Source organism: Mandrillus leucophaeus, unplaced genomic scaffold (genome assembly GCF_000951045.1).
Source record: "Mandrillus leucophaeus isolate KB7577 unplaced genomic scaffold, Mleu.le_1.0 Scaffold231, whole genome shotgun sequence".
NCBI classification, from domain to species: Eukaryota; Metazoa; Chordata; class Mammalia; order Primates; family Cercopithecidae; genus Mandrillus; species Mandrillus leucophaeus.
In genome coordinates this window covers 887,747-911,096 of record NW_012102377.1, presented here as the reverse complement: position 1 = coordinate 911,096, position 23,350 = coordinate 887,747, and the positions used below count along the sequence as shown (strand labels likewise).

At 38.2% G+C, this 23,350-nt stretch overlaps 1 protein-coding gene across 3 annotated transcripts in view; it reads right to left on the bottom strand.

The window, feature by feature from the left end:
• Positions 1-23,350, bottom strand: part of VPS8 (vacuolar protein sorting 8 homolog (S. cerevisiae)) — a 245,287-nt gene that overhangs the window by 138,697 nt on the left and 83,240 nt on the right. For all 3 annotated transcript variants that reach the window (XM_011981868.1, XM_011981866.1, XM_011981867.1), the window contains 6 exons: positions 21,935-22,024; positions 19,629-19,680; positions 8,280-8,322; positions 6,786-6,858; positions 6,365-6,484; positions 1,429-1,500 (listed from right to left, as the gene is read on the bottom strand). In XM_011981868.1, coding sequence (XP_011837258.1) covers positions 1,429-1,500; positions 6,365-6,484; positions 6,786-6,858; positions 8,280-8,322; positions 19,629-19,680; positions 21,935-22,024 — 450 coding nt within the window. The remainder of the gene's footprint in view (positions 1-1,428; positions 1,501-6,364; positions 6,485-6,785; positions 6,859-8,279; positions 8,323-19,628; positions 19,681-21,934; positions 22,025-23,350) is intronic.

Sequence of the window (23,350 nt, the reverse complement as noted above, 5' to 3'; positions counted from 1 at the left end):
GAGGAGGGGGAGGAGAAGAGGAGGAAGAAGGAGAAGAAAAAAAAAACAGAACTCCTCATGTTTAGCTAAGCACATGGTTACCAAGAATACAGACAATGTTTCTCCATCTCCCCCATCAACTAAGGGGCCTCATATGGTGTAAGCAGAATTGTATTAAACAGCTTTTAAGAAGTTTCCTTAAGGAGAGGGAACATTTTCTTTGTTTCTTCATTTTTTTCTATGTGGCTAGAATGCAGAGGCAATGGCAGGAGCCTCAGCAGCCATTCTGGATGGAAAGACAGAAATCATATACTAAGTGTAATACTAAGACAGAAGGAATCTGCATCCCTGAGAAGTTTATGAAGTCACTCTACTAGAGCAGGTTGCCTACTTCCAGACTTCTATGAGAAAAATTAATTCCTATCACAATTAAACTACTGTAATTTTGAGTTTTCTCTCACTCACAGCAGAACTTAATTCTAAATGACCAATAGGAAGCCACAGAAGAATATTAGGTAGAAGAAACGCAAGATCACAAATTAAAGGAGGACATAGATTGGGAATAAATCTAGGTGAAAATTCTCCATATTAGCCATCTGAATCAAACTGGCATTATCTGACAGGTTAGCAATTCTGTTCTCATAGTCATCACTGCCTGTCTTACAAGGTTAAATTAATATTAACTGATAGCACAAAAGAAATAATGTATATAAATATCTTTGGAAATTATACAGAATGAGTATAAATGTAATATTTTGATGTTATGTACAATTAGAAAACACCTGAATTCTGGTCTCTTGTCCACAATAATTCAACATTAAAAGAAAGAAAACTCTATCTTACAGTCAAATGAACAAAATAATAACTCTAAGCTTTCAACTACAAGAGGAAACTGGCCTGCCTGAAGTCATGCAGACGGAAAAGAAAAGAACCTTTCCCTGCATTCTTCATTAGCAACAGCATCAATCTCAAAATAGCTTTCTGCTGAATCTAATTAGATTTATACTGGGATGATCATTTCTCTGTGCCTCAAATCATTCTTAAGTGTCATCCAACATCTCAGTGCCATGACAGAATACGGCACCGCCTTAGCAACAAAGTGAAGTTGGTATGAGACAGAGGAAGATTCTTCACATTGTTTTCTCAAAGCACTTTGAAGTTAGTCTCTATTATTACATGTAATCATACTAATATAGCAATTATCACCATATGCCTTTCTCACAGTAGTGCTCTCTATTCTGGTCCCCAGTCTAAAGCTAACATACACTAAAAATTTTTTTAAATAAATGATTAGTACTTAATTCAGCTCTTGAGGACAAAGACACCATAATAAAATTTTAAGATATGAGTCCAAGAAACCACTTAACAAGATTTTATAACCTGCTATTTAAAAACTCAACTATCTTAATATAAATATCATATAAAGACATGTATTCTTTGAATACTTACTTTCAACAAAATATCCACAATTCGCTGTTGATATTCCACAGCTTGCTTGTCATTTTTAAAATCTTCAAAAGTCTAAAAGGGAGAAATAAATGTTTAAAAGTAATTATTTGCACATTGTAGAAGAAAACAAGTTATCAAATTCTTGTTAGTAAAATCCAAGTAATTTCCCAAATCAGACAACTATTCCTCATTAGTTTTTGTCTTATACACCTTGAGTGACGTTATTTTTAGTGAGTCAAGTAGGAAGCTACGGTATTTAATATTGCACAGTACTCTGAGACTTAAAAAAAAATCACAAATAAGAATTTCAGAAAGGAAGGAAGGCAAAGTCCATAAGAAAAAAAAAGAAAAAAGAGAGAGAGATAACACTAATGAAAAGAGGTAATTTGGGAGCAAAGGTTTGAGAACAGAGGGATAAAATACTACATGTTCAGCCATCATTCAGTCTATGTTATCTGGAAATAACTAAGACCCAGTTTATTAACTGTCATAAAAATAACTTTCATAATTTTCATGACAATTAAGAAAAATGATGTCCAAAGATAGCATTAAAAAAAATTATTATGGTAAAAAAGTTAAAATTATCAAGCCTACTTACTGATCTCAAAACACTGCCAACTATGGCAACTTTCATTTTATGTAACTGATCAAGCAGAGCCAAAATACTTTGAATATAATATGCATCACAATAAATTACAATACCAGATTCTGTGTGTCAGTATATGATAACAGCATGTCACAAAAAAAGTAGTACATATAGTATATGTGAAGAAAATGAGATTATGTCCACTATCAAAAAATTGAAATGAAAATTTTTACTGAACAGTAAGAATGATGAAAGACTTAAAGATCGTTCCTATGGTTTTCACTTAGTTCACTTGATTCTGAGAAATGTTTAAATCCACGTAGCGCTAATTTATTGCTATTTCCTTGAAACAAGAAAATGAACTACACATTGTCCCAGTAGACTAAAAATAAAAAGGAATTTAAAAGCCATGAACTTTCAAGACATCATAGTCCTGTTCAAACAAGAGTAATTACTGTTCTTCAAATGGGCCTGAATTTCCCCCAATTTCTCCAAAGCACCTTTGTTCAAGCTGTTCTCTTATTAGCATGTCCTTCCCTTCCTTCTCCTGTTTGATGCACAGAAAAACAAAATATTCTAGACTTTTTTTTTTTTTAGCTATTTTGCTTTACTGCCAGGTAGCTGGGAAATGCTGAAACGAGTTACCAAGGAGACTGTAGGAACTCACTGTGGAAGGCTCAAAGAGAAGTTATTCTGATGTATATATGGGTTAAATATGACTCTGACTGAAGACAGGAAGACAGACTACAAAGTCTCTCTCAGTTCTATCTTCGGATTCATGAGAACAACAAACACACACATACATAGACACCCATCCCTGCCTGCTAAAGTGAGATATCACTCTACAGGTACAAAGGGAAAGTACCATCTGCTAATACAAGTGCTATTCAACTAAAAAACAAAACCATGGAGAATTAACATGTGCATTTAAAAACTACAGCAGTGACAGCAAGTAAAAAAGAATTTCCTTCACCATTTTCCTTTTGGCAGCACATAGTCACTCCTTTGAAACAGACACTGATAGTTTGATTCTGTGAACATAATTAACTGGTAATACACTACGGTGTGAATATTATGTTATGCTTCATGACTATTTTGGTGGCAGTTAACATCTGCCACCAAAATGGCACATTGTTAGACCATTATCATCCCACAAAAATGCTTTTAACTATGGATGTTTACTAGAGGACTAATATGCAAAGATGTCCTAATGGAGAATTACAGTTTCTGAAGTACAAAGGTAGACCTAAAACCCAAGTTGTAAGTCATCTGTGCATTTGGACATTAAAAATTATTTCTGTAGTACTTTACAAATTACTATGGGGTTTCTGTAAAATAATGATAGCAAGCTAACTCCTAATCCAGGGGTCAAACATTCTCTGTAAAGAGCTAGACAGTAAATATTTCTGGCTTTGGGGCTACATATGGCCTCCATCACAGATTCTTCTTCTTTATGAGGCTGATTTGCCTCTTAAAATATCTTTCAAATCCTTTCACATCTCGGTATCCCCACTGTCACTGCCCTAATTTAAGCCACCATTATCTTCTATTTAGATTACTACAAAATTTACTAACAGATCTCCCTGCCTCCATCTTATCTCATTTCAATCCATTTGTATGCCCCCAAATTCATGTTGAGAACCTATCACCAATGTGATGGTTTTAGGAGGTAAGCCTCTCGGAGGTGTGCCTAAACCAACAGAATCTGCCAGCACCTTGATCTTGGACTTCCCAGACTCTAGAACTGTGAGAAATACATTTCTGTTGTTTGTGAGCCACCCAATCTATGGCATTTTGTTATAGTAGCTCAAACTGACTAAGACACGAGAGTCAGAGGGAATGTTTTTAAAGTATAAAATTAATATATTTTCCTTCCTAAAAGGCTTCAATGGCTACCAACTGCTGTAGTATAAAGTCCAAATTATGGCCAGGGGTGGTGGCTTATGCCTGTAATCCTAGCACTTTGGGAGATCAAGGTGGGCAGATCACCTGAGGTCAGGAGTTCCAGACCATCTTGGCCAACATGGTGAAACCCCGTCTCTACTAAAAATACAAAAATTAGCCAGGCGTGGTGATGCGCATCTATGATCCTGGCTACTGGGGAGGCTGAGGCAGGAAAATCACTTGAACCTAGGAGGCAAAGGTTGCAGTGAGCCAAGACCGTGCCATTGCACTCTAGACTGGGAGACAAGAGCGAAGCTCCACCTCAAAAATGAGGGAAGGAGGGAAGGAGAGAGGGAGAGAGGGAAGGAGGGAGGGAGGGAGACAAGGAAGGAGGGAGGGAGGGAGAGAGGGAAGGAGAGAGGGAGGGAAGGAAGGGAGGGAAAGAAGGGAAGGAGGGGAGGGGGGAGGGAGGGAGGGAGGGAAGGAAGAAAGGGAAGGAAGTCCAGATTTTTTACTGCAGATTACAAAACTCGTTATCTGCCTGCCTCTCTGGATTTGTTTCTCTCTGCACTTCTCCTTATACTTAAAAGATGCAGCTATATTGAATTTTTTTCAATTACTTGAATACTCGTTGCTCTGTCTCATTTCCACGCCTTTTTACATATTCAGCCCTCTGCCTACAATATTTTTTCCTACCCTTCCCCTGACTAACTTCTATTCAGACTCAGTGTAGACACCATTTTATCTAAGAAACATTCCCTAACGCTCCATTAGGTGCCCCTCATTAAGTGTTCCTATAGCATCCTGTACTTCCCCTAAGGCATGTATTACACTGTGCTATAATTATTTATCTACAAGTCTGGATCCTCTTCCTCCACAAAAGCAAAGTTTATATCTTGTTGGCCAAGGCTGCATGCCCTAATGAGGATAGTACGTGGGATACGCCATGCACTCAAATTTTTGTCAACCAAATCAGAGATTGTTCTGCAGCCTTACTATAAATCCCAGTGTCATAATTCAGACATCAGCATAATTCCACATGTGTTTCGGTGCTACCACAGCCCTTAAAGAAATAAGAATTACATTAAGTTCTTTGTTTTCTCTAACACTCTTTCTCCCCCATCACTTCCTGTTTCTTTTTTTCCTATGTGCCAGTTACCAACTACCTTTATGTTCCCCTCCGGACATTTAAAATTTCCTAAACCAACTACATCTGACTTCTAAGTTTCTCCTTTTCTTCGTTCTATGTAATTAAAGTTATTACTTCTGATGTCAGATTTTCAAATTATACCAATTCAAATGATAATAACCTTCTCATGAGTACTTACCGTTTTAAAATAATAGTTTATTATATTTATATAATTCAATTTATAAAAGTAGTATATGCTTATTAGGGAAATTTGCTTCATCTCACAGAGTGAATCACTATTAATATTTAGGTGTATTTCCATCCTTTTTTCCTCCAAATACTGTGTATATGTGTGTTTTGCATATTTGTGTGCCTGTTACTTTCGCTAAATGCTGTAATATAAGCATTTTCCATAATATCAAAAGTTTTTCAAAAAACAACTACAATACTATTTAATTCAGAAGATATATTAAGTCTTATCTAATTGCTCCCCAGGGGCATTTTCACAGACAACCTGGCTCACCCAAATTGTACATATTCATCCCTAATTGAACATGTATAAGGGTGTTTTTTCAGCAAAAAGCTTCCATGTTCCATTTCAACTCCAGCTATTTTTACTATCATCACTACCACATCTCCTTCAACATCTCCCTTCCATATTTAGTATGCCAGGCAATATAATTTATGAAATCAAAGATGCACTACATCTAACTCAGTTCTCCTTAACTTTTTGATGAGTGTGTGTTAGAGAGAGGGAGAAAGAGAGAGAAGGAGAGAGGGAGAGAAGGAGAGAGGGAGGGAAGGAGGGAGGGATAGAGGGAGGGAGGGAGGAAGAGGGGAGGAAGGGAGGAAGGCAAAGAACTAGAGAAAAAAAAATGGGTGGCACAACAAAATTAAACATTTGAAACCCTGACTTACTGCTAGTGCATAAAATCTATACCTGCATAATAATTATGATTTTTCTATTAAAAAATATTGCTTTGTCTTTTTTCTTTTTTTGAGACAGAGTCTCTCTCTGTAGCCCAGACTGGAGTGCAATGGCACAATCTCAGCTCACTGCAACCTCCGGCTCCCAGGTTCAAGCAATTCTCGTGCCTCAGCCTCCTAAGTAGCGGGGATACAGGCGCCCGCCACCATGCCCGGCTAACTTTTGTATTATTAGTAGAGATGGGGTTTTGCCATGTTGGCCAGGCTGGTCTGGAACTCCTGACCTCAGGTGATCTGCCCGCCTCGGCCTGCCAAAGTGTTGGGATTACAGGCGTTGAGCCACCGCGCCCCACCAAAAAATTATTGCTCTGTCTTCTTTGAAAACACCTCAACATAAGACTATCTCTTACCAGTGCCAATACATTGAGAAATTCTCTTGTGTCAAAATGTAGCAAAGTCCGAATGTAAGGATAGATTTCTTCCTCAGGAGAAGCCTCTGCTGAATGCAGGCGAATTAGAAATTCAAAAACCTGCAAGTTGGAAAAAAAATGTTGATTATTTTCTCACCTTACAAAGTATCCTGCTGAAGCAGTGATTTCCATTTGGATAAAATAAAGGCAGGCTGAATTCAGTTTAAATTGCTACTATATTTTAAGTTCTCTCTTAAATTCTCTCTCAGCTCTAATTATTGACTTTAGTAATAGTGTGTAAGTTCTCTCCTGTAACAGGCGATAGCTCCTGACACACGTGGAAGCCTCAACTGCAATTTGTCTTCAGTGCATCTTAACAAGAGACGGAGAACAGTCAAAAGGCTATGAAAATAGTACCAACCTGGTTTTTAACCAAGGGAACAAGATCTTCAGGGATGTCACCAAGGGGATAGGCACGACCTGCTAGACAACAGCTGGAAGAAAAGAATGAGAATGGATCTGGTGACTTGTAAAGCAGATAACTTTCAAGCGAGTTAACACATTGTTTCTCAAACTTGAGATACCAGTTCAATTTGTTAAGTAGGCTCAGCTTTTGTCAGGTCAAGTTCCAAAGCAGGTCAAGATGACACCCAGTTTAGAAAACGTGGGCAACAGATAGCGGGGTGAGGTAATGCATCCTGTGACTGAGTAGGAGCTTTCATTTCTTCATATGTTTCCTAAGAAAAACCAATGCTCTATTAAAGGGACGAGAAGGAATGAAGACGGACTTCTAAAGGCCTCATACCCAGCGTCTAGAAAGATGGTGCCTAATGGCACCATTATACTATGACAAACCTGTTAGAAGCCTAGCATTCTCAGATACTGTTAAACCAGGGGCTCTAACAATGGTATTAAAGATGGGGAAAGAGCTAGGCTACATGTCTGGAAAATGTCTGCGACAGGACAAACCAGGGAGAGTTCGAATCTGAAGAGAAATTTACCCTACAGTTTTACCTCCAAATCAAACCTTCTTCATGGCTAAAGACTTGCCTTGTGAGTTGAATTACTACAAATGTCATCTGAACATGTCTACCTTCTTTCTATTTTTGGAGGTGGGGAGGGGGCAAATTTTAAACCTTTTTGAACTACAATTTTCAGTGTTAGATTGGAGACAACTGGACACCAGCATATTTTGAAGAGTTTAAAGTACAGATGATAAAGCACTAAGTAAATGCATATTCCCTTCACACTAAAAAATCAATGTAACAAGTGTGAAACAGGTTTCAAAGTTAACTCGTTAGATATGAGCTAAAATGACGTTCTGCTAGGTTCTGCCACCTTCCTGCCAAAGAGCCGTCTACCTAAAAGTTCTATCAGGGCTCAATTCTGAGCTGGCACAGTCTACTGGAATGAACCCTGCTCCAGAAGTCAGGGGATAAACATTCTAGTTTTACCTCTGTTACTTTTTCATGATCTGAACAAGTCTCTTGTCCTCATATATAGACACAACACACATCCCACATAGTTGTCACTAGTAAACGTAAAAAACCCGGATTTCAACACCAAAGTTTCTCAACCTCAGCCCTACTGATATTTCGGGCCAGATAATTCTTTGTTGTGGGGACTACTGTGTGCGTTGTAAGCTGCTTAGCAGCATCCTTGGCCTCTGCCCACTAGATACCAGGAGCACCCCTTCTCTAGCCCCAGTTATAACAACCAAAAATGTCTCTAGATGTTGCCAAACATCTCCAGGGAGTAGGAGACAGAATCATCCATGGTTGAGAACCACTGCTCTACATAAAAGAATTGTGAAAAATGAAAAGCACTATATAGATAAGAGATCATAGTATCTCTAAAAATATAGGAGAAATATAGAAAGAACATACATGCAGATGAATAAGTAAAATGATCTTACCTAATATATACAAGAAGCTTATTGCCCATAACAACTTGTTCATCTAAAATAGAAACAGAAGTATCTTCAGCAATTTTCTCTCAAAACCTTTTCAGAAAAATAATCTTTATGTAGAAACAAAAAAATAAAACTTGGCATTTACAGTGAGGTAAATATATTCCCAAATAACAGGAAGTTGAGATAACACCACTTTATTAGCTTTTGAGTTTCCATCAGATTCTTGTCACAGATAAGAGCAATATAAGCTATTTAAAGATAGATGTAGAAGGAATAGATCTGAGGGTAGAGATCTATGTATTGTTGGCCTGACCACTAACTTGGGACCAAGGGAAGGTGTAGGGCAGGCAATGAGTTGATGAACTGTACATCAGAACCAATTAATTAATATTAAGGCATAACCATACTGTCTTCTTATTTGTAATATGGACTTTCACCACCCACAGTGCTTTAGGGCTGAAAAGGCCAATGTTCCCAAATGTTTAAAGTAACAGAATTAAACTAAATGATCTTTAGGGCCCTTTCTATTCTAAGTTACATAAAAATGTAAGATTCTGCCATCTTGTAATGCGAGCCTGTTCTCTGACTGAAGAAATCAGAAAGATAATATGACAAAGTTTGAAGCCAAGGGGTCAAGGGCAACACAGAATGGAGCAGGAGCATCAACAGGGTGAAGTGACTGGGAACGCCCATAGCGCACAGATGATGGGAATCTGTGGTTGGCAATAATGAAGAGCTGTAGTTTCTATTTTTGATATATGAATCCTGGATATAATGCAAGCAAGTGTATGCCTTTAACTTTATCAGTAATCTTTCACAAATACTCAAAATCTGCAATGTTGTTAGTGCATGTAAACTTGAATTGCTCCAAATGTATGAATAATTACATTTTGCTTCTGTTCCAAATGTTATTTGATTCAAATCAACTAGTATGACACATGGTGATCATCACCTGCATGGCATAACAACTTAATGTTTATTGGCTAACTAGATAAACACCAGTGAAAGAAAAATAAAGTCTCAGGACCCCAAACTCACTATGCCAAAAGGAAAAGTTAAGCTTCGGAACTGAGTCATGTAAAAAACAAAAACAAAAACAAACAAATGAAAAATCTGGCTCCCTTTGCTGCAAGATAGAAGGCCATGTCTCCCCAGCTGGCCTCCCTCACCCTGACAACGTAAATTAATAGCTGATGTTCACAGGCACTGGACAAAGACGACTAGAAATTATTCCTCAGCCCATCCCAAGACAAATGCATATTTGACTTCTTCCCCTATTCTATGTTTACTTTACCTTCTATAAAATGCAGATTTGCTGAGCATGAGACAAATACATAATTAAGTGTTCCTCTTTTCCCTCTCGCCCCCTCTCTAATCTTTAAACACTGAAGTTCTCGAAATCCTCTGTGGAAAAAGCACAAACTGAAGATCCTACTGTAGCTTGTGTCTCTTTCTCCCAGTGTGTCCTCAACCATGGTAAAATAAGCCTCTAAACTGATTGAGACTTGTCTCAGACATTTTTTGATTTACACACCTTTCTTGCTGGAAATCTCAGGTAGAATATATCTAGCTCATGATATTCCTAGCGAGAGTTAAATGTATTTGTTTAACCTACCCATCTCCATTGTTCCACTACTGTGAGCTTCTTATGAGCAGAGTCTGTGACATTTCTGTATTTCTAGCATCGAGTATAGTGTCTGGCACTTAAGTAGGTAATTAGTAAATTGCTGAAATGAACTGACAGTACTTAATTTTCTACAACCTTTCTCTTCCCAGTATCTTCTTTCAGACAACTTTTCATTATAAAAGATCATCACTTTCATTCACACATTGTAATTCCCACTTTCATTTCTGGTAGATATAGATGCGAAAGGCAATTTTCAAATTTGCTTCAAAAAGATTAGGTTCAGGGCTACTATCAGGTACAGGAAGTTAAGACTATCAAATGACTCCCCCACCCCCACCCTTATAGTAAAAAAATGACAAAACCTGGACATCATACAGAAAGGAACTACCTGAAGTTACTAATGAGTTACTGGGGAGTGAGCACAAGCATGAGCTGGTGGGGACTTCAGCCTCATCTGGGGTAGGAGAGACAGGCAGTCACACTGTTCTTCCTGCTGGCCTGTCCCTGAGTAAGCGTACTCTGAACTGCACACATAGGGAGGCATAGAAAGGCCCCTAACTTTCCTGGCACGGGGGTGGGGGCGGGGGATCGGACACACAGGGAGGCATGGAAAGGCCCTAATCTCCCTGGCACGGGGGTGGGGGCGGGGGATCGGACACACAGGGAGGCATGGAAAGGCCCTAATCTCCCTGGCATGGGGGTGGGGGTGGGGGATCGGAAAAGTGAGGTCAGGAAACCATGAATACGGAAGGGAGCTGGGGAATCCCAAAAGTGAAAGAATCAAAGAGGAGATCCCCAAACTGTCTGCCCACACCTGGAGAGGATCCATTTACTAAACTAGCACGCAGGAAAAAGACTCAAAGCAGCTTAGTCAAAGACAAAAAACCAGGATCAAGAATGGAGCTCCTTCTCTGAAGGTTTTGGAGTGAGGAGAGAAGCACATGGGCTCTGGTGGAGAGTTCCTTCACTTGGAGAAGCGGAGATCGGGAGTTAGCTGTACAAGTAAATTACCACCTCTGTGGCTTTCGGCCCAGGTCTAAGTGCTGTCTGTGTGGCAAGCACAGCAGAGCTGGAGGCCATCACGGAAAAAGCAACAATCTTTCTGGCAAGGGAAACGTGAAGTTAAGAAACATACACAGTTTAAAAATTAGGAGAATCTTGCAAAGGAACGAGAAAGAGGAAGGATCCCCAAACTCTGTCTACCCTCATCACTGACTGACCCCTGAACCATGCGTGTGGATCAGAATCAAAGCAGATCAGCCATCCAGAAATGACCTGAGGAGAGACTGCAGCTGCACAAGAGAGAGAGTTTGCAGTTCAAGCCCACCAAGAAAATTATCTGATAAAAAAATGGAAAACAATACTCAGTGGTGAAAAATACCTGATAGAACAACGGAGAAAAATATTCACTGGAGAACGCATACTCTCCACACGATGTAACATTCATAATATCCAGATACAGTCCAAAATTACCCAACATGAAAAACCGTGAAAATAAAACATATTTTTCTTAAAAGTGAATCGAATCCAATCCTGAGATGAACAAAATGTGAGAACAAGCAAAGATTTTAAAGCACTATTATAATTATCCTTAAGCAAAAGAAATGGTTTCAGTGCATGAAAATTTCAACAGATAAATGAAGAGTTGCAGCAGAGAAAACAGAAACAAGAACTAAATGGAAATTAGACTGAAAAATATAACTGTTGAAAATAAAAAATCACTGAGCAGATTTAACAGTTGAATTGACATGAAGGAGTTAAGAGCAAATGAATCTGAAGGAAGAGAATAGAAATCATCCAAGGTGAAAAACAGAGAGGAAAAAAGACCAAACAGAACACAGCCAAAACCCAGAGAAACAGACCTCAGAAGTGGTGGTGTAAGGACCTGCAAAAATCTCCTCCATAAAAGCAATACAAATACTGGTAAAAACTGTCATATCGGCTTTTTCAGAACTCTTGAAATTAACTAAAAATTTGCCATAATCTGAGGAAAATTTATTCAGAAAAATGCCTGAATCTCAGGAAGACCAGTGAATTTTAGAGTTTTAACTTTATGTATTGCCATCTCCCTTTCTCCAGCTCTACTGTAGTTTTGAAAATCAATTATTGCCTTATAACTTGGGCAGCTGTGAAAACAAGTAGAACACAGCGGGTTTGATAGCGACAGGAGGCAGCCAAATGCCTAGGCAGATAGGGGCGGGTCCCTCGTGAAACCCCACCTTCAAGCCAAAAAACAGCCTGAAGGCTGAAAGACCAGATTACTGGTCCCGGATGAAATCTGCAACATGGAGTGAGAACTTCTGTTTCTGTTTGCACATCCTCTCCCAGTTGATTCTTTCTGAATAATGTCTTTTAACCAATTGAATGTTGCCTTTTCCAATACTGCTATGGCCTGCCCCTCCCCTATTCTGAGCCCATAGTAGCCCTAGACTCACCAGATTGAGGGGACTTTCCCGCCTTCGGGTAGCGGGACCACCCCCGCATCCCCTCTCTGCAGAAAGCCATTTCATCACTCAATAAAACTCCCCACCTTGGTCACTCTTCAATTGTCAGCGTATCCTCATTCTTCTTGGATGCTGGACAAGAGCTGGGGAGCCACCAAGTGCAGGTACCCAGAAAGGCTGTTACACTGGCCTTTTGCCTTCGCTGGCAAAGGGCAGCCACCCCACACAATGGGGCCAGGGGCCGACCAATTGCTAACATGCTGCCTTCCATCAGGCTGTGGATGGTAAAACTGAAAGAGCTAATTAGCACACTAACACCCCATCTGGGGCTTCAGGGTCGTGGGCACCCTTGTCTGGGTGCTGCTGCATTCCCCTCAAGGCCACGGGCCTCACATGGAGCTTGCTCCTGTGTCAGCGCTTGGAGTGGCCAGCCAGATCCCACACTCGCTTGCTCATGTGCTCCCTCCCACAAGGGGCTGAGTGCAGCAGGCCAAGTAGACAGGGTGCCCCTGCTGCACGTCCGGCAAAGGGCCGAGAGAAAATTCCTGTGTCAATCTTGTAGCCCCTCAAATGCCCCATCCTCAGAGAATTGTCACTACTTGACCTATCTGGCAGCTTACTTAAAAGCTCCATTTTCAGGGCTTATCTTTTTTTTGCCCTAACTCAGAACTCACTCTGTGGGAACAGCACTATCCCCAGGACATTTGTGGAAACAGTCAGTGCCATTGTTCAACATTACAGCGGGCTGAGACAGTGTTAGTAGTTGGGACTAATAAGTGGTGCACCAAAAACCTTAAAAGGAAAAACTGGAGAACGGGAGATCTGCGGGGGCTTTTAAAAAGTTCTAACATATTCCTGGAATTCTAAAAGGGTGTATGCATATAAAGGGCTTTGCACATACCCAGGGAAATCCTCAAAGGCCCTAATTTATAACCCATGGCTGACTTTGCAGCTCTGTGCAAGCAGGAAGGGAAGGCTACAGCGGAATTCTAAACTGCCTGCCAAAGAACTGAAAATTCCAAGATAAAATGAAGCAAGAACTGATAGGATTAAAGTGAGAGAGGGACAATTCAACAATATTTGGAGACTTCAATATCCCACTTTCAAAAACAGAACAATCAGTAGAAGATGAACAGGAAATAGAAGACTTGAACAAAACTATAAGCAAATAGACCTAACAGACAAAGAAGCCCAGAGAATTTCACCCCAAAATATGGCACCATGGTATGCAGATTATTTTAAATTAAGGGTCCTTCAAGGTCAGCATATGCTGGGAGAGACTTGTGAAAGGAAAATAAATCTTGCGACCCCAAAATCACTAAGCCAAAGGGAAAAGTCAAGCTGGGAACTAATGTCAGGCAAACCTGATCCCATTCCATCCCTAAATAAGACAGCTACAAAGATAAGAAGCTACATACCTCCCTCACAATTTACCCACAAGGAAATTCCTTGTGGACAAAGGACAGACAGAACTCAAAGTCATCCCTTTGAGGCTCACCTGAGACAAATGCATATCTAATTGATTCCTCTTACCTATTGTTTATGTAAAAATGGAGATTCACTGAGCCAGACTAAATTGTGTATTCAGTGGAAGGCTGATCAAGGACTCAAAAGAATGCAACCTTTTGTCTCTGACCTACTTCTAACCTGGAAGCCCTCACTTCGAGTTGTCCTGCCTTACCAGACTGAACCAACGTACATCTTAAACATATCGATGGATGTCTCATGTCTTCCTAAAATGTATAAAAGCAAGCTGCCCATCTCGGACACGTGTCGTTAGGACCCTGAGGCTGTGTCACGGGTGCATCCTTAACCTTGGAAAGATAAACTTTCTAAATAGACTGAGGCCTGGGTTAACAGGTCTCAGTAACTTTAACAGGTTAAAGATATTTTGAGTTAATAGGCTCTACTCTGACATTATGTGATCTACCTTAAGACCGGACCCTCCAAAGAAAACACAATTAATTGCCTTCCATCCCTTTCCTGAAATCTCTTTATCTATTGAGGAAAAGAAACCTAAGGAATACAATCGCACCTCTACAAGCTTTTTCACAAGATAATGTCTGCTCTCAACAATGATTCAAATATTGTTGGATCATTCAAATTCCAAAGACGATCCTTTACAAGTTAACTTCTGTCTCCCAGGTCCATTCATTCCCCTAATAATCATTTTCAACCCCTTAAAAGAACTGCCTATTTCCCCATCTCCCTTCTACCCCATAAGAAAGGGTGCATCTGTACCTCCTTGGGTTTTCAAGTCATCATAATCCTTCAATTACCCCATGTTTATGCATGTTAACAAAAGTATATGCCTTTTTCTACCCACTAATCTATTATTAATTCATTTCAACAGACTTAGACTCAAAGTTTCAGAGGGAAAGTTTAAACTTCCCTACAGACATCTATGTAACACTCTACCCAACAACAGAAGACATTCGACATATTACTATGCTCAAGTGCACATAGAACATTCTCCAGAACAGACCTTATGTGAGGTCATAAAGTAAGTCTCAACAAATTCTTAAAAGAGAGAAATCATAAAAAGTACATTTTCTGACCCAAAAAAAGTAGAAATCAGTATGAAAGGAAATGTGAGAAATTCTCACATAGGTGGAAATTAAGACAACACACTTCCAAATCACCAGTCAAGACATGACAAGAGAAATTATAAAATACTTTAGGATGAATGAAAATGAAGACGACATACCAAAACGTATTGCTTAGAGGAATATTTGTAGCGGTAAACACCTAATTAAAACAACAACAACAACAAAACAACAAAGACCTCAAATCAACAATATGAGCCTCTACCTAAACAGCTTCTAACCCAAAGAGCTGAAGAAAGCAAATAATAGACTAAAGTTGAATGCATGACATCAAAATTGGTTCTATGAAAAGATCAACAAAACTGACAAACCTTTAGGCAAACTAAAAAAAGAGAGAAGCGTCAAATTACAAAAATTAGTAATGAAAGAGACATCGCTACTGACCTTACAGGAAAAAAAGGAATTATGAAGGAATACTATAAACAACTATATGCCTACACATTAGATAATGCAGATGAAATGGTCAAATGTCTAGAAATTTTAAAACTACTAAAACTACTGAAACACTCAAAAAGAAACAGATAATCTGAGTAAACTCCAACAAACAAAGAAACTAAACTAGTGCTATGGTCTGAATGCGGCACCCAATTCATGTGTTGCAAACTTCATCCCCAATGCAACAATGCTGGGAGGTGGGGGCCTTTGGGGAAGTGTTTAAGTCATGAGGGTTCCACCCTCATGAATGGATTAATGCTGTAGTAAAAAAGGGCTTGATGGACTGGGTTCACTATTTTTCCACTCTTCTGTCAAGTGAGGACACAATGTTTGTTCCCACTTGCCCTTCCAACTTCCGCCACGTGAGGACACAGCAAGAAGACCTTCACGAGACACCAGGTGCCAGCACCTGGATTTTGGACTTCTCAGCCACCAGAACTGTAAGACATAAGTTTGTCTTACCCAGTCTTAGGTATTCTGTTACAGCAGCACAAAACAGACCAAAACAACTAATAATGTTAAAACTTCCAATAAAGAAAAGCCCAGGCCCACATGGCTTCATATTGAATTCTACCAAACATTAAAAAAGTTAACACTAATCCTTCACACACTCTTCCAAAAAATAAGAGAGAATACTTCCTAACTCATTCTATGAGGCAAAAATACCAAGACACACTAATAACAACACTGGTATTCTTTTGATAACAAGATATCAAAAGAAAACAAAACTGTAGAACAATATCTTTTATGAATATAGACACACAAATCCTTGAGAAATAGTAGCAAACTGAATCCAGCAACATAGTTAAAAGATTACATACCAAGTGAGATTTATCCCAAGAATGCAAGGTTGGCTTAACATACAGAATTAAATAGATCATATCAATAAAATAAAGGACAAAATCCACAAGATAATCTTAACAGATGCAGAAAAAGGATCTGTTAAATCCAACAGTCTTTCATGTTAGAAACACTCAAACTGGGTAAAGAAAACTTCATCGAATGGGTAAGACTATCTACATCAAATTTAATGATGAAATATTGAGTGCTTTCCCCCTAATATCAAGAAAATAAGACATCCATTCTTGCCACTTTTGTTCAACACTGTGTTAGTGGGTGTAGCCGGCCCAATTAGGGAATAAAAACAAAGGCATCTAGATTAGAAAGAAAAAAGTGTAATTATTTTTATTTGCAGATGACATAATCTATATTTTCCTTAGCAAGTTCTAAGAAATTAACTTTAAAAATTAGAACTAATAAATGAATACAGCAAGGACGTAGGATACAAAGTCAATATACAAAAATCACACTAGCAATTAACATCCTATTTCACACTGGCAATTAACACCCTGAAAATAAAATTAAGAAAACAATTCCATTTATAAGAGCATCAAGGTGAATAAAATACTTAGGAAGAGGAAAAGAAGTATATGACCTATACATTAAAAACTGCAAAATATCATTGAAAAAAAAGTAATGAAGACCTAAATAAAATGAAAAGATATGCTGTGTTCATGAACTGAAACATTTGGTAATATTAGGATAGTAATAAAATTGATATACAGATTCAAAGCAATCCTTATGAAAATCCCAGCTGCCTTTTCTGCAGAAAAGTGGAAAGCAAAGTGACTTTAAGACCAAAATAACCTGGGTACAGTGGCTCACACCTATAATCTCAGCTACTTGGGAGGCTGAGGTGGGAGGATTGCTTGAGGCCAGGAGTTCAAGACCAGCCTGGGCAACATAGCAAGATCCTGTCTTAAGAATTTTTTTTTTTAATTCAGCAGGGCATAGTGGCCTGTAGTACCAGCTACTTGGGAGGCTGAGGCAGGAGGATCACTTGATCCCATAAGTTTGAGGCTACAATGAACTATCACACCACTGTACTCCAGCCTGACTGACAGAATGAGACTCTGTCTCTAAAAGAAAATTAATTTTAAAAAGATAAAAATAGAAAAATATATCACATTCATACATTACAAAATTCTACAGTGTTAAGATAGCAATTCTCTCTCCAAATTAATCGATAGTGTCAATGCAATCTCAAAAAAACTCAAACGAGTTTTTTTAAAAAAAAACTGATGAGCTGATTTTAACGTTTATATAGAAAGGCAAAGAACCTCGACTAGATAAGCCAATTCTGAAAAAGAAAAACAATATTGTAGGACTTAAAATATTGATTTTGAGACTTACTATGAAGTTACAAGAAGCAAGACAGTGTATTACTGGACAAGGATAGACATATAGCTCAATAGAACTGAAGAGAGCACAGAAACACACCCACAGTTACACGGTCACTTGACTCTTCATAAAGGTGTCAAGGTAATTCAATGGAAATAAGATAATCTTAGCAATAAATGGTAAGACTTACAGGAACAACTGATAGCTGTATGGAAAAAAATCCTTGAACTTCACCTTGCATCATTTATAAACATTAACTCAAAATGAATTATAGACCTAAATACAAGAGGTTAAAACTATTAAATTTCTACAAGAAAATGTGGGAGAAAATATGTATGTCACTAAATTGAACCAAGATTTCTTAAACAGAATACCAAAAGCCTAAATGACAAAAAAAATTAATAAGATGAACTTCATGAAAATTAAAAAATTTTGCTCTTTGAAAAACATGGCTAAGAAAACAAAAAAGCAAGCTATGGATGAGGGTTAAAATTTTTGCCAAACATACTGGAAAAGGGCTTATATCCGGACTACATAAAAACCTCTTCCAGACTCTGATGGTAAGCTCACTACCTTGGCAACTCTGTTTTTTTTTTTTTTTTTGAGACAGAGTCTCGCTGGAGTGCAATGGCATGATCCCAGCTCACTGCAAACCTCTGCCTCCCGGGTTCAAGCAATTCTTCTGCCTCAGCCTCCTGAGTAGCTGGGACTACAGACGCCCGCCACCACGCCCAGCCAATTTTTATATTTTTGGTAGAGACGGGGTTTCACCATATTGGCCAGGCTGGTCTTGAACTTCTGACTTCGTGATCCGCCTGCCTGGGCCTCCCAAAGTGCTGGGATTACAGGCATGAGCCACCACGCCTGGCCAGCTTGGGAACCCTTAATAATTCAGTAATATGAAGACAACCCCAGGTCACCTCCACCAATTAAAAAAAGGAAAAGGACTAAATATTTAAACAGACGAGTCACAAAAGATATGTGAATGGCTAAACAAGCACATGAAAAAACGATTAACATCACTAATGATCAGAGAATAAAAATTAAAATAATAATGAAATGCCATTATTTACTAGAATGGCTAAAGTTTTAAGAAGATTTAAAACACTGACAGTATCAAGTGCTTGCAAGGATGTGGAAAAACTGGAACTCTCAAATACTGTTGATAAGAAATGGTACAGCATTTGGAAAAACCATATAGCAGTAGCTTAGAAAGTAAAACATATATTTACCATACAATCCAGCCATTCCAACCTTAGGTATTTGCCAGAGAAAATGAACACATTTGTCCACACAGAAACTTACAGCTAGTGGTCAGGAATGGAGGGTAAGAGAACAAGGGGGGATACTTGAGGTAATGAAAGTTTTCAGTATCTTGACTTTATCAATATGAATTAAATATGAATATCCAGTTGTGATACTGTACTTTATTTTTGCAAGATGTTATCACTGAGGAAACTATGTAAAGACTATTTAGGAACTCTATGTGCCATTTCTTACAACTGCATGTATCTCAAAAAGTTTAACTAAAAAAAAAAAAAACTTGTCCGCAAATGTTGTAGCAGCATTATATTATTCATAGTAGTCCCAAACCGAAAGCAACTCAAATATCCATGAAGCGGTGAGTGATTAAACAGTTTATGGTATATTCAATCCATGGAATATCATTTAGTGGTAAAAGGGAACAAAATATTAATACACATAAAACAACATGGATGACTCTCAAAAATATTATGCTTCATCCATGTTAAATGAAAGAAATAAAACACCAAAGATTACATAGTACATAATTCCATTCACATGAAGTGTAGTGACAGAAAGTAGATCAGTGACTGCCCAGAGCAGGGCTGTGGGGGAAGGATCAAGTACAAAGGGGAAGGAGGTAACTTTTTAGTATGAGAGGCTATGGCTCCTTCTACAGCTTGATTATGGTGGTGTTACATGATTGCACATGATTACCAACATTCACACTACACACATATAATTGGAGAATTTTATAACATTTAAATAATACCTTAAATACAGGAAAGCAAAAAATTAAGGTTTAGAAAATAAATACCTGTTAGCGTTCTTCCAGCATTCAGAGGAGGAGCAATGACTCTGAAAAGTTTCTGCATTAAAAGTAATAGGAAAACAATCACCATCATCTCAAATGATATTATTTAAAAAATAATCAAGAATCTTATGCTATTCATCACCATTCGCTGACAGAATTAGTCATTTACCATTAGGATTAAACATGAAAACCTTTAATCTGTACATGAAATGTTTAGAAGGGTCACTGAGAAACAATCACTGTTGTCATATTCCTCACCGAAAAAACCCATTTAATACATACCAGTTACATAAAGGGCTTAGCTGAGATTATAATTTTGATATAAAGTATCCTTTGGTTCTTAAAAGCTTTATTCTTTTAAAAGCTAGGAAGCAAGTGAAAGGATGTCCCACTAAAGTGGTAACAGAGATGACTTTAAACTGAAAATACCTAACCAGCAGCCACAGAAAGAAATACCACCTAAACGTAAGCAGAGGCTCCCAAATATATAGCTGCCATGGATCCCCCTTCAGAGGGAGATTCCTATTTGAGAAAAAATGGATCCTTAGCATCAGGAAATGCAAATTCAGCTGTCAATTAGCGTCAAAAAGCCCAAAAGAACTTTCCATGCTTTCCCACTGAAGACCTAACTACCTGCTACCCTCGTTTTTGTTAAGCTGGTATATAAATCTCTACCTCTGGCTACTCAGCTGAGATGCTTATTACTGAGTGTTCCTGCACATATGTGAATAATCCTTATCTTTTCTCCTGTTAATCTGTATATTGTCAGTTAATTCATAGCCTTCAATCCTTTCCCTGTACCTCCCACCTCTGAGACCTAAATTGGTAAATAAAAAGTTTTTCCTCCCAACTCAAGACACCTTAGCCAAAACTAGAAAAAAGGAAAGTTTCCTATGGTAGTCATCTCAAATGTGATGACACTCTTTCATTCTAAAAAATCTAGACAATGTCAAGAGACAGGACACTCTCTTTTAATTCAGACCTCTTTAAGTACTAAAATAGCTAAACTTTAAACACTTCGAACACAAAACAAGGTAACCTCAATAGCTCAGTGTTCCATTTGAGATGTATCAGTATAAATGCAAACCAGATTTTATTAATATGAGGAATACAAAACCGATGCAAAACAAAAATTTCAAAAGCAACGTAACAAAAATACAGCAATCATCTTGTCAATGCAGAATGCATCAAAATAGAATCTGTTTTGAGGGATTAATTTGAGCAAAACTAGAAACTACATTAATTCTTCTGAATTGTGGCTTAGTTGTGGCATGCAGGGAGGCACTGGACCTCACTGAGGAGGCAGCTGACGAGTCTTTTTCAGGGAACTACTGGACCCTAATGAAGCAGCAGCTGAGAGGTGTTCAAGACAAAAAAAATACTTGACATTATAGACAATCAGGGCCAAACCCCCAAAACCAGGGGTAGAGGGGTGGGGGACTAATTTTAGAAACTAGAAGAGAAGTGCAACCAAAATTGAAGGGTTATGAATTAGAGGGGTACTCACCCTACCAAACTTAACGTGCTTAAAGAAGCCTGAACTATCATAGAATGCTGACTTCTTAATACTGAAGATAGTTTTGGATGGCAATAAATTAGCAAAATGGTCGACTGGATGCCTTCGGCAGAGGCCTGATTTTTTTGAGGGACACTATAATAAAGCATTGGGCTAGGAGGGCAGTACATGTATCTACAACTCATTCTCCCCTATTCTGCCATCAAACTTAAGACAAATAAGAAAACAGATATGGGGTTTGGTTCTTCCAAAAGTAAGTCCAAATGTTTTTTAGATTCTCTTGGTAAGGAGAAAAAAAAATTAGAATGAATGCTATGAAATTCTGAGTTAGTAAAAGCGAAAAATGATCAATTAATAATGGCCTCCTACCATTTTCAGGAGCCTTCCCCAAGAGAATATATTTACAAATAGCATTACTCAATAGTACATTGATTATATAAAATAGTTATACAAAATAAACTTTTCATATCTTTAGGAAAAGTTACTACAGTATCAAAAATTCTTATGAGAAAAACATGTAAAGCCTAACAAGCAAGCATTAATTTAAATTTTATCTATTGTTCTCTGGTATTTAAATACCTACTTATGTAGATAAGAAAGCAAGCAATGGCAGAAGGTATAAAATTGAAGACTATCTAAAAGTCCCAAGCTAAAATGGGTTCAAGGTCAATAAATCTGTAAGAATTTTTAAATAATTGGATAAAACTAGAAACTGTTAAAAGCAAATGGAGAATAGGAGAAAAAAAGTTAGTAGACAAAATTAATTATGTATCCAAGTCAGGAAGTATCTTACCTCCATGGGACTAATAAACTCATTCATGCCTCTGTTGTAGACATAGATCATAGCATCATATAAACGATTTTCCCAACACATGAGAACCACCTGGGAAAAGGAAAAGCCACTTGGTCCATACAATTCAGAGTCACCAATTATTTTCCTTAAAGCTTTAAGAATGGAAAAGGTCTTGAATTATCTTCCCTAATTTTTGTTTCTTCTCTGATAAAAACTGAAATTCAAGGACCCAAACACAATGCAAGGCAAGGGTAACAGCTGCTGTAGGTGAAATTACTACTTTTAATAGTACAATGCTTACTTTAAGACATTCACAGTGTCTAATTTTGTCTCTTCTCTATCCTCCCCCTTTCTATATTCATTTTACCTTTGGTCTATAGTTCTACAAATATTTATTGAACACATATTCAGACCCTCTCCTAGGCTCTGGGAATAAAGTGTTAGGTAAGATAAATCCAGACTTTGTCCCTACCCTTATAGAATTTACATTGATCTTGGATGCCCACCAAAAGGAGGTAGGGGTACAAAATGGCATGTGAGTTAAGACTTGGGGAAAATACTCAATTACACAAATAATTCATTATTTACAAATGTCGTAAGTGCTATTAACCTGACTGGTCTGCAGTATTCAAAAAGTCACCCCTGAAGGAACAACATTTAAGGTGGGACCTAAATGTGAGCCGCAAGCAGAAGTGCAAGCTAGGAATTCTGTAGGAAGAAGCAAGAGTAAGGATGAAGGACCTAATGTGGAAGTGAGCTGGAAGTGCTTAAGGATGGAGAGAAATCAATTTGAGAAAACATTTTAGAAGAGGACTAGATATGAGTTTGAGTATACAGTACTCTATATTCTGTCCCTATGACAGCTATATAATACTATAAACAGTGGCAAGAGGAGAAGGGCAGAAGTCAGTAAAGGAGAATGACAAGCGGGAGTGAGAGGTAAGAAAGAAAATGGAAGTGAGATGTGCTGGGAGAGTCTTTCTAGAGAAGGCCTGTTCTTGGACTTCTACGACTCTCTCTCTACCCCTCTCTCAGCCAGTACCATGATCATGCATCTCTTTGCTGATGACTAACACATTTACAGCTTCAGCCCTAACCTCCCTCTAACCCGTACATATATCCAACTACTTAATTTGATATCTTCACCTGAATGTCTAGTAGCAATCTCAAAATAAAATGGCCAACCAGAACTCCTGATTTGTCTCTCAAACTTAGACCTGCCTTAGTCTTGCAATCTTCTCAAAGGAATCACTCACTATTCACCGTGTTTCTCAAACTAAAAACTAGGCATCATCCTTAAATTCTCTCATTCCCACACTCTCACATCCCAATTCATCAGCAAATCAATTCTATCTCCAAAACATTCAAAATCAGGCCATCTCTCTTCATCTCACTGTTACCATCTCTGGCCAGAAT